Source organism: Strix uralensis, chromosome 26, assembly GCF_047716275.1.
Source record: "Strix uralensis isolate ZFMK-TIS-50842 chromosome 26, bStrUra1, whole genome shotgun sequence".
NCBI classification, from domain to species: Eukaryota; Metazoa; Chordata; class Aves; order Strigiformes; family Strigidae; genus Strix; species Strix uralensis.
In genome coordinates, this window is record NC_133997.1 from 1,499,092 (window position 1) to 1,515,044 (window position 15,953).

The 15,953-nt window shown below is 47.0% G+C and overlaps 2 protein-coding genes across 2 annotated transcripts; both read right to left on the bottom strand.

The window, feature by feature from the left end:
- Nucleotides 1-135: 135 nt before the first annotated feature.
- On the bottom strand, nucleotides 136-7,838 carry MPZL3 (myelin protein zero like 3). The gene is given in 7 exon segments (XM_074851129.1): nucleotides 136-1,303; nucleotides 3,325-3,388; nucleotides 4,240-4,405; nucleotides 5,049-5,259; nucleotides 6,223-6,389; nucleotides 7,663-7,732; nucleotides 7,734-7,838. Coding segments are annotated over 7 exon segments (810 nt in total). The 3' UTR covers nucleotides 136-1,276.
- A 265-nt stretch (nucleotides 7,839-8,103) lies between these two features.
- Nucleotides 8,104-13,961, bottom strand: MPZL2 (myelin protein zero like 2). Its single transcript, XM_074894940.1, has 7 exons — nucleotides 13,876-13,961; nucleotides 13,607-13,824; nucleotides 11,270-11,436; nucleotides 10,754-10,964; nucleotides 10,358-10,502; nucleotides 9,818-9,905; nucleotides 8,104-9,307 (listed from the first exon to the last, which is right to left on the bottom strand). Exons 1-6 carry the CDS (start codon nucleotides 13,959-13,961, stop codon nucleotides 9,845-9,847), a joined length of 888 nt encoding a protein of 295 aa, XP_074751041.1. The 3' UTR covers nucleotides 8,104-9,307; nucleotides 9,818-9,844.
- Nucleotides 13,962-15,953: the final 1,992 nt, after the last annotated feature.

Sequence of the window (15,953 nt, forward strand, 5' to 3'; positions counted from 1 at the left end):
TTAAAGCTCTTCCTGAAACACCTTTACCCATCGTCATATGACAATTTCTATAGCTAAGCAACAACTCAGGATGGCACTTTTATGAGTTCAACTATATTTAGTCATATTTAGCCAAATAAAAAAATGCACAGCCCAGAATGGAACAAAGCATTTTATTGGTAATGGCACCAAATCAACAGTAAACTTGTAACACATATAAAAGGAGACTATTTGACCAATGCCGCATACAGAAAGGAAGCAGGAAACAGCAGCTGTTTAGGTATTGGGCAGACATGACCCCACTGCTCTCTGCCATCCACTACTGGACTCGGCTGGTGAAAGAGAAAGCACTCTTTCTTACCGGGCAGTAATGAGGCACGTTTAGCTGCTTCCCTAGAACGGTAGAAGAGAGGAGGAACATGGCTGTCGTTCCAAACACGGATCATTCCTTTGGATACTGCTTGACTCAATGGTTGAGGTAGATGGGGTTAATGTTTCCCCAGATACAGAGTCCCCATTTGCATTTCTGCTTTTAAAAAATTAGTTTTATAAGAATTGTGCTTCACTCCTACAAATAGAAGGAGATGTACCTAGTACTGCAGCTGTTGGACAAATAATAAAAGAAAGAAGGAAAGATAAAACTCAACAATGTAAGGTAACACTACCGCACAGTCGGTGACTTCAAAACAGAATCAGAAAACAGGAGGAACAAAATTAAGTGGCAGATTCAACCAAGAAATAGTTAAAAATCTGTAGGTTCTCTTCACTCCAAGACAAAGGATGCCACATACCAACTTAATCAAACAGTTTTAAGTCCTTAGAAGTATGTTCCAAAAAAAATTGAGAAGAAAACATTGTCAATGCCCAATGATGATCACCTTAGAGAGCAGATGTCACTGGAGTAGCCTGTGCTTCAGGCAATTCGAATTCAAGGGCTCAGGAAAGGTGGGATGTCACCAATAATAAAGGAAACAAATTTACAAGACAACTAAGAAACAGGCAGTGTCAGACTGCTGGTAGGAAACAGGCTGTACAGCTGTAGGCACTGAGGTTTCTGTAGGCACTGGAGAAGTGAGGTTAAGACATAATTTTTTTCCAATAAATTAGAAAGATTTCCAGAATCATGATTTTGTGCTTAAATAAAAGTGAATTATCCCATTGGCATTATTCTTCCAATCTACCAAGATCTGAGCAGGTCCTTCAATCTGCACTGGTTATCCAGCAGCCTTCATACACCTATCTAGCCAACATTTTCAGTGCTGTAATTTTGTTCTTTATCCATAGCTTTAGTGTTTCATCAGTATGGGTCTTCCTCATCCGTGTCCTAAACAGGGAGCATGGAGAGAGAAATGGAGACTGTGTATGAAGATACAAGTTATGAGTTCAATGAAATGTTGAGCCTGCTAGGCTTCTGACAAGAGCATAAACGCTTTCCAAAATGCTGCTCTGCTCGCATAAGCCATGGGACTTGCAGTCGTGTAAGCACTGGCAGGTAAATCTGTTTGACTTATCACAGACACACAGATGAACTGCCACTGGATAACCAACACGAGAAGTGTGTTTTAAGCCAAGTAGCAGCTAAAACTCAAGTAAAACACAAACCATAAAGTGCAGACAGCCATCTTTTTAAAAAGCACCACCAACCCCTACAGAGAAGGTCCGGTGCAGCACAAGTTGTTGTTTTTCAGCTACAACCAACCACATACTTTCAGATCCCCATTGTCTATTGTTTTAGCCACAGGAACCATTTGAGAGCATCCCCACAACCCAGCTCTGCAGCTCTCAACTTGAAAGAAACTCAAACGTAGCAGCTCTGTAAGGGAAATCTCACTAACTTTCCAGCCATTTTAAGTCCAAACTGGCTTTGCAACTTCCATTATTTGGTAACATATTAAGCATGAAAAAGTCCATTACAGAAACCTCAAAAATGTAGAATCAGTGAAGTGAGTGAGACAGGATGTTCAGAGACTTGGTAAGCTAAATATTTCAGTATCAGAGAGCAAAGTATCAAACAGCTGACAAAACACTCAGTATGAAAGCAGCAGGATTATAGCATTCAGATTTGCCTTCTCTCAAAGGCTGAGAAGAACTTTTTCAATTTTTACAATCTCCACTGTCTGACAGCACTGGTCTGACCGAACTGGGGCTGCCAGCCTTTCCCCACCTCTCCACCTGCAGTAAAGCAATGGTGCCTCCCTGCTCCCCAGCACGCCAGCAGCCTTTCCAGCTCCCACGGCAACTCTCTCTCTTGCATAAAGCATTGTCTGCTTGCTGCACCTCTCAAAACTCTCTTTCCCCTATACTGCTGCATTGTAACTGCTGTGTCTTATGTAGAATTGTCAATATTTCATACGTAACTTGCATAATTGCTCGTTTTTCATTCTGTATCTAATAAAGTGTAAAACCATCAGCACACACCTGTCTGCATTCAGTACATTTTAAATCACTGGCATTAGAATAGTCTATCAAGCAAGACATTTAAATCCTCCTTACATACTTCCTGACCATCTATAAAAGATGTAAAGGTGTGTCTGAGGTAAGCTTGCTCTGTAGCACATCAGGAAAAAATGAAAACACTCTCAAGTTAGGCATATTAGTGAGTTTACTCCGGAATGTGCCACACTTATGGCTGTGGCTGCTAATGCCAGCACAGAGAACTTAAGAGACACATTTTACAAAACAAGTACAGCAGGTGGCAAAAACATTCTGTAGTTCCAGCACAACACATCCCACTAACAGAAGCTTGCTGATAGGGTAGCAAGTGAACAAGCAGGATTAGAAGACAACCACCAGCTCACCAAACAAAACAAACAAAAAGCCAGCAAAAAACAAACCACAAGAGTTTAGCAGGATTATGTTGTGACGAAAACAGCATAAGTAGGAAGATGTCCAAAAAGGAGGGAAGGCTGCACACTACCATCTTTGCAAGAAACATAGCGGATTGAGGTATCACTCCTGCCCTGCCCCACTGTAGCACTGTCAAACCCCAAGTAGGTTTTGCAGAGCCTTTAAAGAAACTACACAGCACAGTAGCCAGCACTTCAAATTCCGATCTTTCATCTTAAAATGTCAGCTTTGATTTCAATAAAGTCAAATGAAAAATCAATTTGGTGGATCTGAAGACAACCTCCCCTACCAGTAATGCAGTATTTCTTAGCAACACACCCTATAGTTCTCAGCCCCTATAGCCCATATGTGGAAAACACCAAGGAGCAGAAACCTGACCATGTGGGGCGCCTCTCTGATATCCGAGGCGTTATGACAAGCTCTACCTGCTGCTCTTAGCACCTCCTCTGCGCACCAAAGTTGACAAAACCACTTATGAAAACACCAGCCTTCACTTACCACACAGTTCAGACACCAGCTTCTCAGTTTCCCCAAGCAGTTGTCTGTCTCTGTATGTTCAGGCCTGCAGAAAAAGCACAGGATTAGGTTGGACTTTTCTCGCAACACACATACGAGTATCTCCTACGGACCGTGAACGCTACTTCTACCACACTGAATTGAAGATTTCATTGTGATGAAAAGCCTTCGACTGTCCAGCAAACCCAAAAAGAATAGAGTGTCAGGTCCCTTATTCTGAAGGCAGACATTTCACCTAAGTGCCATGAAGAATACAACAAGAGTTGCTATTTGGCTGGCAAATCTTACACCGCTAATCAGAACACTGATTAAAAACCCATTCTGCAAGAAATTATAGTACTGAATTCCTTGCAAAACCAGGTGCAGCTCCAGCAGTAGCAGTGTTACCTTGTTGTTCTCACCACTGAACCCTTCCAGAACAGAATCCTCTCCAGTTCAGAAGGGAATTCAGTCTCCAAGGCTCATTCAGTACCTGGCATCTCTGCGCAGGCCACAGGGGAACCAGTTAGCATTATTCAGTTTGCTTTGCTGTTATGGGTACTTCATCCCAAAATGCAACACATAAAGCCCGCATCAGCAAAATCTCTTGCTGACTTAGGCTGAAATAAATCCGATTACAGAAGTGAAAGACTGTCTAAACCTGAACTGCTTTAGTTTCATGACCTCACACGAATGGCAGAAAAAGAGGGATGTACAGCACTGAGTTTATGCTCCAACACAGGGATTTTCCAAAGCTTTCTGACCGCTGGCTAAATTAAGCTCATGGAGAAGTAGATTTCAGTGACTGAACTGCAGATGCTGAGAGCTATGAAATGAAGAACAGCGGAGAATCTGTCCTTTGGCCTGTATCAACAGGCCAAAGTAAAGTACAGGCTTTAGGTTCCAGCCAGAACTTACTCATCAGACACTTCGATGGAGGATTTCTTACAGCCAGATTTTTTTTTCTCCTTTAGCACACCAAATTTCCTTCCCATCCTTACCAGCAGCAGAACAACCACAATGATGGAAGGGAGAAATACTAAAATGGACAGCAGCACCGCTGACGTTAGCTGGAAGGAAAGGCCTGCAGGAAAGACAAAGAACAGCCCAGCTGTACCACTAGTAAAATATGGCTTTCTGTGACAAATATTCATCCAGGACACAGGTTGCCAGTCTTTTCCTATAAAGCACAGAGCTGGCAGATTTGAAACAGCTTGTCACTGAATCCATAGGACTCCTATCACATATCCAGCACAGTAGGGTGTTTTATATGCAAAAAATACAAAGGAAGGCAGGTCACGACACAGTTCTATCAGCATGTCTGAGCTGCAAATCTGGGGCAGGTCTCACACGCAGGGCAGATGAGAAAATTAAATATTACTGAGAACATGTGTTTGTGATGTGACAGTTATTTTTGGACCAGTATTTTGTAAATGTTTAACTTGTTCTACTGCCGCAGTACGTGGAGACCGGAATCCCTGAACAAATGCACACTTTTGATTTCTTTTATCACCACAGCTTCCTCTGTTCCTTCCTGCCCTCAATAAATTCAATAGCTCTCAATGTATTTAGCTCAGAAAGAAGGGCTGAGGTAAGTTGCAGAAATTCTAACGTGGAACTCCAGGGAAGCCATTTCACATGTGATGCTCAGACTTTTAAGATTCTGAGAAAGCTGCAGCGCAGCTGCACCACCTAGACGAGGACACGCTGTTGAAATGGAGGCTTACCCCTCTCCGTAACGATCAGCACCGTCTGGGGAATGTTATGGTACACGTCTGGAGGGTTCTTCACGCTGCAGATGAACGTCCCATTGTCACTCATCACTGGGCTTTCGATAGCAACAGAAGCATCACCCCTGGCAACATTCCCAATCCAGGATATCCTGTCTTTGAACTTTCCCACTGTTGCTGGGTACGGAACAGACTGATAGTGAAAAATCTGAAAGGAGGCAAAGACAATAATTGCGCCAATAAAACACTTGTCTAAGAAAGTAAAGTAAACTGCTTTTTGGGCTGCAAACATAAGGGAATACACATTAAGAAGTGAGAAGGAGTACTTCTTATACAGGAGACCATTTCAAGTTCCTATTTGATAATTCTAGTCAGTCCCATCTCATTAGATCTCCAACGCTTTTATCTACCAGGCTCCGCTCTCAGACGTCACCATCACCATTCTGACCAACTTGTTCCCTTCTGCAGTTCTTCCACTTTTGTTTCTTCCACCTTTGCTCTTGCTGTCCTATGAGTAGAGACTTAGCAGACCTCACTTCATACAAGCACCAACCACCCTTGTGTTCCAGATACAAGGACACTCCTAAGAATTCAAACTCATCAGGCAGCAGAAGTTACTGATAATCCGTAAAGATGTGCATTTTCTGTTTCCACCTTGAATAAGAGATTTCCACTGGGCTTTCAGACGTACGTATTTATGCTCAGACTTCAAAATGCTGCCAACAAAACAGCAAGTAGCAGCCCACAAACCTTAGAGGCTGTCATCACTGTCTTCAGACTGTCATTGCACACATGTTCTTACCACTCCAAGGTGTATCAGCAGTAGACTGCATGACAGAACTACTAGGGTACAGCTGCCTTCAAGAAAGCTACCAATCAAATGCTTTACAGTTGTTCCACACATAGCTACAGAATACAATGCAGCACTTGGGTCAAGCCCCAAAGTTTATCTACTTTAACATCATCATGCTATTATGTATTTACAGAGAGTATTTTTTGCCCAAAGAATACTAATGCAATTTCACATGGGAAAGGCAGCAACGATGAGAGTCCCGAACCCCAAAGCGATGAAGAAGCACAGCAAGGCAAACAGAAAACATATCATCAGATTTTCAGCATGCACAGAGGCCTGGGCAATCTCCTCTAGAAAAGGACTCCCTGTTCCACTTACTGTTTCCATCTGACCACCCGCGAGCGGCCGGTATGTCCAGTCTACCGTCAGGCTCTCAGTGATGGGAGAACTGGATTTGAATGAGCATTTCAGCGATACCTGTTCACCAATGAAAGCTTGCACTCTAGGACTGGCTTTAATTTCCAGGGAGAGAGCATTGCAGACACCTGATGGAAGAGGCACAAAAGGCACGGATTAGACTCTTGTTAGCTGTGAGGTGCAGGAGTGATGATGTCCCAAAGGTATCGATGCATGTACAGCTCAACCACAGTCCAAAGACTGAAGCACAGCAGTGACTACCTCTCCCCTAATGAAATGTAAAGAAACGCAGACAACTTCCCTAACCTATTCTCTGTGGGATTTGAAGTAGCCCCAATTAAAGTATTTATCTGGAAAATACCACCAAGAGCCTACAGATATTTAAATATGGAAATAAAGAGATGAAAAACCAAATCAGCTGTCTCTGACAAAGTGCCAGCTTTAGACTACTTCTAGGCAGTTCTGGCTCTGCGTGTCTTGCCCCAAGTAATACAGCCAGTGACTAGCACACGCAGCGGGTCGAGTCACCCTGCAGCAGCAAGCACTCTTACTTCTTGTTTTCCATGTGTGCAACAACTTCTGTCTCATTTGCCTACTGCGATGCTCCAGCCAGGAATGAGGTCAGCCTGCCCGGCGTTCAGCAGGAGCATCGTTCCGGTCCTCCCTTTCAGGAATCTCCTAGCTTATGAAGATTTATTACGGTGATACTCCGCATGAAGTTCTGCTCTAATTGTCACAGCTGACTCCTCTGCTGTTTCTATTCAGATTCGCCAGCTCCCGTGCAAGTTTCTGGCGCTGCACACCTGCCCCGCAGCTACCAGTGCAAAATGTAGGAGTCTCGACAACACACTTTTTGCTACCACCTGAAAGTCCTGAAACCTGGCGCGCAGCTGAGGTCTCTGCAAAGCAGAGCTGGGACAAAGGTACCCGCGGCCCGAGGGCGAGCGGAGCGAGGGAAGGCGCACGGCCAGCTGCCCGCCGTGCCCGGCTGAAGGGGCTCCCTGCGGCCCCCCCAGCACACCCCCAGCACACCCCCGCTTCTCCTGCTCCTTCTCACAGACCCGCTCCGCGCAGCGAGCTCGCCGCGGCGCCCGCACAGCGAGGCCGGGGCCCGGAGCGGCCCGCGGCCGGCCGGCCGCCCCCCCGGCCCCGCTCCGGAACGGCCCTTCCCGGAGCCTCCGAGCCCGCTGCCTCCCCGCGGACCATCTCCGCTGCGGGGGCCGCCGGCCCCGGAGCCGCCTCCCGGGCACCCACAGCCCAGCTCCCGTGCGGGACAACAGCCGGACCCACCGCAAGCGGAGCGGGGCACGGCCGGGCCGCTCCCGTCCCACCCCTCCCCACCGCCGCGGCGGCCCCCCGAGGTGGGCAGTCCCGCACCCGGAGCCCCCCCCACCCCATTACCGAGCAGCAGCAGGACCCCCCGCAGAAGGAGGAGACCGCCGCCGGCCGCCGCCCCGCCGTCCCGCATCCCGGCTCCGCTCAGGGCCGCAACATGGCGGCTCACCTGCGGGCAGCGCAGGTGAGGGCGGGGGCAGCCCCAAGATGGCCGCCGCAAGATGGCCGCCCCGCGCCGCCATGGCGACGGGTCGCCTCGTACCTGGGGCGGCCGCGGAGGCCCCGGCGGGTCGTGGCCCGGTCACCGTGGGGCTCCGGCCCTCCTGCCACCCCGGCCCTCCCGGCGTCCAGCAATCGCACCCCAAAAACCCTGGGCGGCCCGTTTCTGGGCCAGCCCGTTGGCTGCGGTTTGGGTAATTTCCGAGCAGAAAAGCCCCTCGTTTGAGGCGTCGAGGGCGCAGCAGGCCCGTGCGTGTACTGTGTCACAGCGCTTGTATAACACCCTCACTGCTCTCCACCAGGCATGTTTATTTGTGACACACATGATAAGAAATGAAACCATACAAACAGATAACGTGGCCAGCACATTACAGGTAGAGTTATAAAGTCATAAAGGTACTCTTTAAACAAGCAGGCTGATGTTTTGATTTAGTGCTGGTTAAATACTGTAACACCTCTGCTGTTTCAATGATTTAAGGCTTCGTTTGCCTTGGAGAGATTAAGTCTATGGAAGGACGGGGCATGTGCCAAGCGAGCGCATGGAACAGAGCGAGATGCCCCGCTGGCGGCCTGGGCAGCGATCGGCACCGGAGAGAAGCGGGATGTTGCTGCTCTTGGTGGAAGGCCGACACACGCCGCTGCCATGCCAGACGGCAGCGGGACAGCGCACCGGGGCTCGGGGCGGCCTCTCGGCTCCAACTGCAGCAGCCGCTGCTGGCCTAAGTTTCAGGGTACCTGCAAGTGCCTGGCAGCGGTGAGCTCCCTCGGAGGGACGGGGAGCGCGGCAGGAGAGCTGAGGGGGAAGGAGGCAGCGCCGGGACGCCCCGGCAGAGCGAGAGTGGGGAAAGGAGAGGAGCTGCCAAAGCGCGTGGCCGCGCTCCGCAGCAGAAGGCAGTGTCCTCAGCTACCACAGTTACAAAGCTACTGAAGGTGCAAGAGATCAATATGAAAAACACACCCACTGGTAAAGGTTTTCCCTAATAAGAAACAGCATCCATTCCCCAACTGTAATACTTCCCATTTAAAGTAGCGAAGAGATATAAAGCACATTGTAGCAACCAGCTGCTCCTCTGATCCCTCACGTAGTCAGTCTTCCTTTTCGTGATGTCAAAGAGGAGTTTGAGGGAGGAAAAATATGGCAACACATATGCACCTTGTGGCTTTTAAGGTGCAAGAGTGCATCTGCTCAAATATCTCTCTTCAGTCAGCTATCTTTGCATTTTGTTCAAGTCTTTTGGCATTTTTTCATCTTCAGAGCAGCTTCTTCACATTCAGCAGGTGTGAAGATTAAGGCAAGTTCCTTGTTCATGGGGCAAGTTCCTCCTGCTTTGCTTCAATCAAGGAAATACACAACTTATGCTAATGTCATCCTCTTTCCTTGCAGGAATTTCAGGTTGAGCGGGGATACCACACTCACAGCATGAGGCGTCTGTAATTCAGCTTTGTTCTAGCATACAAAATTACAAGCTTTCACCATCTGCTTTAGAAGTACCTAAGAAGAAAGATTATAAGAAAAACAAAACAGATTCATTACTGAGAATTATTGTTGAAAACACAAACAGCAGAGGCAACTGCTGACCTCAGAAATTGAGCGAGTAAAAATTATGCTGAAGCATGTCAGCAAAGCCAGCAAATCTGGAAACAGTTTCAGTCTTCCTGTAGCAATTTTAAAACAATAATGAATCAAAAAGCAGATTCAAAACTGGTGAAAGGAAATGAATTCATTCCTCTATCCACAAAGCAGGCACGTCATGGAAAGCAGCAACAACGGCTTTCCTACCAATGACGCTCAATACTAGGGTGGAGAAATCTCTTCCGCAGTTAAGAGGCAGTTCTGTCTCCACTGCCTGTTCAGTTGGCAGTCCGTCTGAAGGCTCCTCAAGAGCAAAGTGTGACTGTGGTCTCCGTTTCCGTTTATGGCCACCATGGCCGTAGAAATGAAATACCTAAGTAAAACTGTCTTGGAAAGTCTGCAGTAATTACAGAACGTTTGAATGGATACCTGCATTGTATAGACCATTGAAGTCCTCTAGTCTTCTAATGGACTAGCTTCCTTTTCTTCTCTAATCTTCAGATTCTCCTTTTCTCTACTGTTACGAAAAAGGAAAAAAAAAAAGAAAAAAAGCCCAAATCAGCATCAGATACTCTGAGCAGCAGAGTCACCTTCTGAGTTACATCTAACATACATAACATATAAAAAGAAGTTATATGATAATAAGCGTGCTACATGCATGGTGACCACAGTGTCAGGTTCAGGGAGAAAAGAACAGAGTGATCATCTGCCAACTACCACCACAACAACTGGATCCTTCTCTGAGTGAGGAGCCACTGTGAAGGGCAAGAGCAAAATGAGGACTCCAAAGCTTGTTCATCCTGGGGCTCTGTTCTGACTGCAAGTAAGCAGCCAATTATTGCTAATTGCGCTGGCAGTTTTGCATTGTAGACACTTAGTGTAGGGTCCAAGCCAATGAATCAGAGTAGCTACAAAGACACATTTGACAAGCTTTCCCAGAAGCCTTTCTGTCTCTCCTTCTGTCCTTACAGTTCAGTGTCTGCCACCTCGATCTTCTTCGCTTGCACTTTCTTCCGATGGTGTCGACAGATAATCACAACTGTCACCACAATGATCATCAGAACACAAGCAGACCCAATGGCCACTGCCAGGAAATGGATTTCTGAAAAATGCACTGCATGGAGAGAAACAGATAAATGAATAAGAGGGACACACAGAAGGCTCTTGGTATGAGGCTGGGAACCTGTATCCGTGAATATAACCTTTCCTCAGGCTCCTTTTTAACTTGTATCCATTAACTACCCTCATGCTTTCTCTTTATAATCCCTTTTCAACCATATATTTTCCCAAATGTGGAGGAAGACCTGCCAATGCTTCACACTGGCTAAATTCACATGACCTCTGGTGGGGTTCTTGGCCTCTCACCTTTCTGCACAACTCTGAGTCGCACTTCACCAATTGTGCCATCAACATCTGGTGGGTTCTTCACCTGGCAGGTGAATGTCCCGTTGTCAGTGGGCTGCAAATTCCAGATAACGATGGAAACATCATTACGCTCAATATTCCCATCCCAGGTGACTCGCTCTTTAAACCGTCCAGCAGACAGCTTGTAGGGCTCCTTCAGATAATAAAATACCTACAAGAAAGAGAGGGAGCCGTCATTCCTACGCGCTGGGCAGTCGTTGTGATAGAAGCAGCGTGTGAAAGTGGAGTGGCACCAGCTGAGGCACATGGCCTAAGCTGGGGAGGGCTGTGTTGGCCCAGTCGCTCTCAGATGAACTCTGAGGCCATTTCAAAAGACAGTGCCTTGTGCATTTCAGCTGTGCCCATACCCACATCTGGAATTTCTGCAGTCACTGGGCTTACCCAGTGCTGGGCCTTGGGACTGGTTTGTTTGGGCAAGTGTGCATCAGTGAAATGGAGCGTGAAGGTCTCACTCACCGGCTCATGAGAGCTCAGGTCCTCGGGCTGGAAGTTCCAAGTCACTGATAGGTGCTGGCTAATAGGGCTGCTGCTGGAAAAGGTGCATTTTAACCGCAGGTTAGTGCCGTTCACAGCATCCACCTCCCTGGAAGTGTGAACTTCCACAGCTGCCGCAGGCCACAGTGCTGCAGGGAAAACAGCAGGGGTTAGAGGTAAAGAAAACTACTGTCTAGGAGTAAGCTCATCACTTCTCCTGATCTGCATTTAGTCTATGCAGGAGCCTGCCTTATCTATCCCTGTCAATGTTTAAGCCACAGTCACAGGCACAGAGTTGTAATTATTGAGGGGGCTGATCCTGCGTATCCAGAATCCAAGAGATCCCCTGTGCTTCACAGATGTTGTCAGTTGATGTGCAAGCTGCACACTGTTGGTTTCAAGGGAGTTTGCCTTGATCTGAACTGCTGGTACAGTGCTTTCTTTGTGGTTTTGTGGCTGAGCAGTTAAATGCTTACAGATCTGAGAAAGGACCACTGAGAAGGACTTGCCTGTAGGGACAATAGACTTTGTCTGGGGAGGGGGGGGAAATGTCTCCCTTCAGCCATGAGCAAACATGACATCTAGGAGCTGCAATGCTGTTGTAGATGCAGCCCCTCCTTAAATACACACTTGCTCCTGATTGGCACTAAAGATGCCATATAACTTTTCATGTGCTTGTCCTGGTCACATTTTCACAAGTGACCACACTCTACTGCACTCAATTCCCCAAGCAGATTTCTTCAGAAAAGCAGTCCTGCCCTTTCAAGTAGGACTGCTGGACCTCAATAAACAATTGCTATTGCCCATGCTAGAACTTTCCTTTATATACATTTTGTATTATAAGCCTGAGTGTCATGCACACCGTGGTGAAAACTGCTCTTACTGATGTAAGTGTCTGCAACAAGGTTAATAGCCCAGCTGGACAGCTACAGTCAAATATAGTCAGGTCGAGGATCTCTGCAGGAAATCCTCAAGATAAAGCTGTAAGCATTTGTTTGCCAAAGAAACATCCTCTGTTAACCAAACCACCACAGCTGCCGCTTTAAAAATAAGTTAGCATCACTAACTTGATGCTACCCTGAGAGAGAGACAATCAGCAAGAGAGCAAGCATCAAGGCACAGAAAGAAGAAACATGAAAAATAGGAGACCCGAAGGGTTGCTGGTGAGGACGACTCTCGTGCCTGAGCCCCAGTTGTCCTCTGGCTTGCCCTGCCATTCCAGACAGCGTTCAATTGTTCTGGCAGATTGGTGCTACCAAGACGGTGCTGCTCTTAAGTTCTCGCTTTTTTTCCCTGCAATCACTGTGGCGCTTGCCTGACTGCTTTAGCTCTCTGAGGTAGTGGGTTAGTTTCTGCAAAACAGCAGTGCTGAGCTAAAAATCTTGCTGCTGCTGAAAGGGGCAGTCTTCCCTGTTCCTGATCATGTGCTCCCACTATTTTCCTTTCCTCACTGGTCAAACTAACCCAGCAGAAGAAGAAAATATTAATAATTTCCTTTCACTTTAGGAAGATGAGTTAACTCACCCCACTGTGAGTCAAGCAAAAAAAAGCTTATCTGGGGTTGTAAAATATGGCTTTATAACAAAGACAATCAATACATTTCCTGTATTTGAAAATAATTTATAACCAGAGACTTCCTTGCCAAATCATTTCTTTTCACAAAGGAGAAAATATTTCAAATGCCAAAACATTGAAGGTGTTCACATTTCAGAAACTTCATTGGCAGAAATCGGGTTTCTCATCCAAAGACTGTGTCAAATCTTTTCATTTTAAACTCCTTTAAAAGAACAACTGTGGGAAATAAGTGTAAAATACTTTTTTCAAGACAGATTACCGAGCGTGGCCGTGTGCTGATGTATTTGGGAAAGGAGGACATGGTGTTCTTGGATTCCAGCTATATTGATATAAACCACTGAGAATTCAAGTGAGTTTATTGTCAGTCTGGAATCGCTGCTGTGTAAAGGATCTAAACCCGGTGCTGCTTAACAATCTCTGATTGTCTAGTAACAAAGATAGTGAAAAAAACATCTAGGAGTAAAGTCCAGATTCCTGGCAGGAGAGGAAAAGATGTGTAACCAGAGCTCAGAATGAGATCAGTGTTCTTCCTCCGCCTGAACACACCTAAACCTGTTTGTCAAAGAAACTCAATCAATTCGTGTGATTTGCAGCAAACCCCGGACTGAAAGAATCACAGCAATCGTCCACAACAAGTATCCGAGACTCCTATAAAGTCGCTGCCTTAATGAGGACGATAATTAAGGGATTAGAAGAGGAAAGTCAAGATGGCAACTGAGGCCAGACAGTACCTGGTTTCCTTACCTCGGAGCTGTACCCCAAGGAAGAGCACAGCGCCCAGCAAGTCGGGGCCATGCATCGGGAAGACAAGTCCGTACGCCACAGGTTGAGCAGTACTGGAAAGAGAAATTTGCTTCAGGTTCTTGATAACCGGATGAAAGATGAGTTTCCCAAAGCCTTCCCAGCACAGTAGAGCAGATTCCTTTCTCTCAGCTTGGCCTGCAAGGCAATGTGCGTTCTTCCTGCTTGAGTCAGAGAGCACTGAAAGGCAAGGTGGGGCCAGTGCAGCTCACTTCTGTGTGTAAACCAGGGAGATTTTCAAGGTAAGATTAATTTCTTCTGCTTCCCATATTCCTTTGCTCTTTTGTGTTGCAATCATCCCTCCTCCCAGATTCCACCTGAAACCACTCCCCTCTTGTGGGAGGTAATTTTGCTCCTAAAAGAAAATTTGCCTGAAGGTGTCTATAAATAGCCTGAAGCAATGAGGGCCATTTGTTTGGCAACACCCTGCAAAGAATCCGAAAAAAGCAATGCAAAACAGACAGTCTGGAAGCAGTGCTGGCACACATCCAGAGGATGGAAATGTCCTAGTGAAACACCAATACCTACGGTACAATGAAGTGATCATTATAATGGAACTTGGTTGCAGCCATCCCGCAGAAGAACTGGGAGACTGCATTAGCTGGTGCTTGTAAAAGTCAAACGACAGTTACACTGGAGATGAGTCCAGCCTGGTTGTAGTCCAGGCCCAGCTGGGGAAACCCCACGGTGCTTAACAAGCAGCACAAGGTACTGGAGAAGCTCAGTGCGACACCAAATATTTTCCTGGTGGCACGTGGCAGTTGTGAGAGCATGAAACTGAGTTGTGCATGTGTGTTGGCAAAATAAGGAGGTTTGTATTTGAAGACCATAAATCACTTTAACACCAGAATCTGCTGCTGGCTGTGGCTGTGTTTGTGTCTGGTCCATGGTCTAGTTCCAAGAAGTCATCCCGGGTTATAAGCTTTCGTTGTGACTAATGCTAAATATTCTTGCAGTGGTGCTGAGGCAGGGACGGGGAGGATGCCCTAATCTCCGGGTGTTTTAAAGGGCTCCCTTCAGCTCTGAGCTGAGGAGGAGAGGGAGGGCACGCTGGCTGTGCAGCAATGTGGGCTCCGATTGGGATGGTTTGGATCACCTGGGACACACTGAGAGGATGTTAGAACTGGCCAGGACAAGGTTTTGGTGGAAAGAGGACAGCAGCGGGACTGTCAGACTTCCTGCTAGCGAGCAACCATGTGGATGTGTCTCCTCCCATTTGCTGTTGTATCATCCTTGCAGCAATTTCTAAAGAGTGCTGAATTTATTTTCAACTTCTAAACTTCAAGGTACAAATTTGGCAATGTCAAAAAGCACCGAGGCCATCAGTCTCACGGATTGTCCACAGAACGGCACAGAGAATCTTGTCTCTGCTGATAGCTCTGAGATATCAGATATCTTTTTTCACAGGAATAATTTTGCCTTCTGTTAACCCTTCATCACTGCATCTCCCCAGATTTCCACTCAGTTACTATTCCAAAACATCATCGCTGTTTCTTTCATTGCCACCATAAATATTTATCAGGCTGGGGTTTTTTGTTTGTTTGTTTTGCAAACAGAGGATACTTTTGCCTTTTCCAATTTTGTTTCAAGTATCTGTAAGGCAGTGCTCAGCAGTCATTTTTCTGCCACCTCCTAAGATTGTCTTTCTGCAGAGCAGCAACTTCTCCTCCGGCAGCCCGCGCAGAGTCCAGCAGGACAAGTGTGTTTCTTGCTGTAACCGCCCTTCGGCCGCTCTGGCCATGGAGTGACGCTACCGGCTCCCACTTAAGACCACATGTGTGTAACGCACGGGCCTGGGACGAGGGTCTGTTCTGCTCTTTAATTGGAGACTTTTACTAACCTGCAATATCTTGTTTCAAAATAGGTTGACTCCAACTTTCAAGAGAAGACCATGTCCCTGACACCTTATTAGTAACATAAATTCTCTCATTTTCCATTTTGAAACAGAAATGAGTAAAAGAGAGGTCTGACAGCTAAGGAGAGCACCTCAACAAGTGAAATAAGAGCCCACAAGATTGTGCTTAGCCATGTCATTAGACGGTGGGCTCTTGGGAAGGAGCAAGAAGCCAGGTCCATCCCTCAGGTGGCTGGAGAGGAGTCCCTCGAGATGCGTGCGGCAGGTGCCAGAGGCTCTTGTGGAAGGAGGGAGCCTGGGCTGGCTCCGGACACATGCCCTCGGTCCCCACCATCCTCACAGCCGCAGGAGCCGCTCTGCCACCCCGCAGGCTTCAGCGGAGGGAAGGGGAAAGGAAGGACAGTGTGTTCCCACTTCGCCCATGCCAGCAGCCCT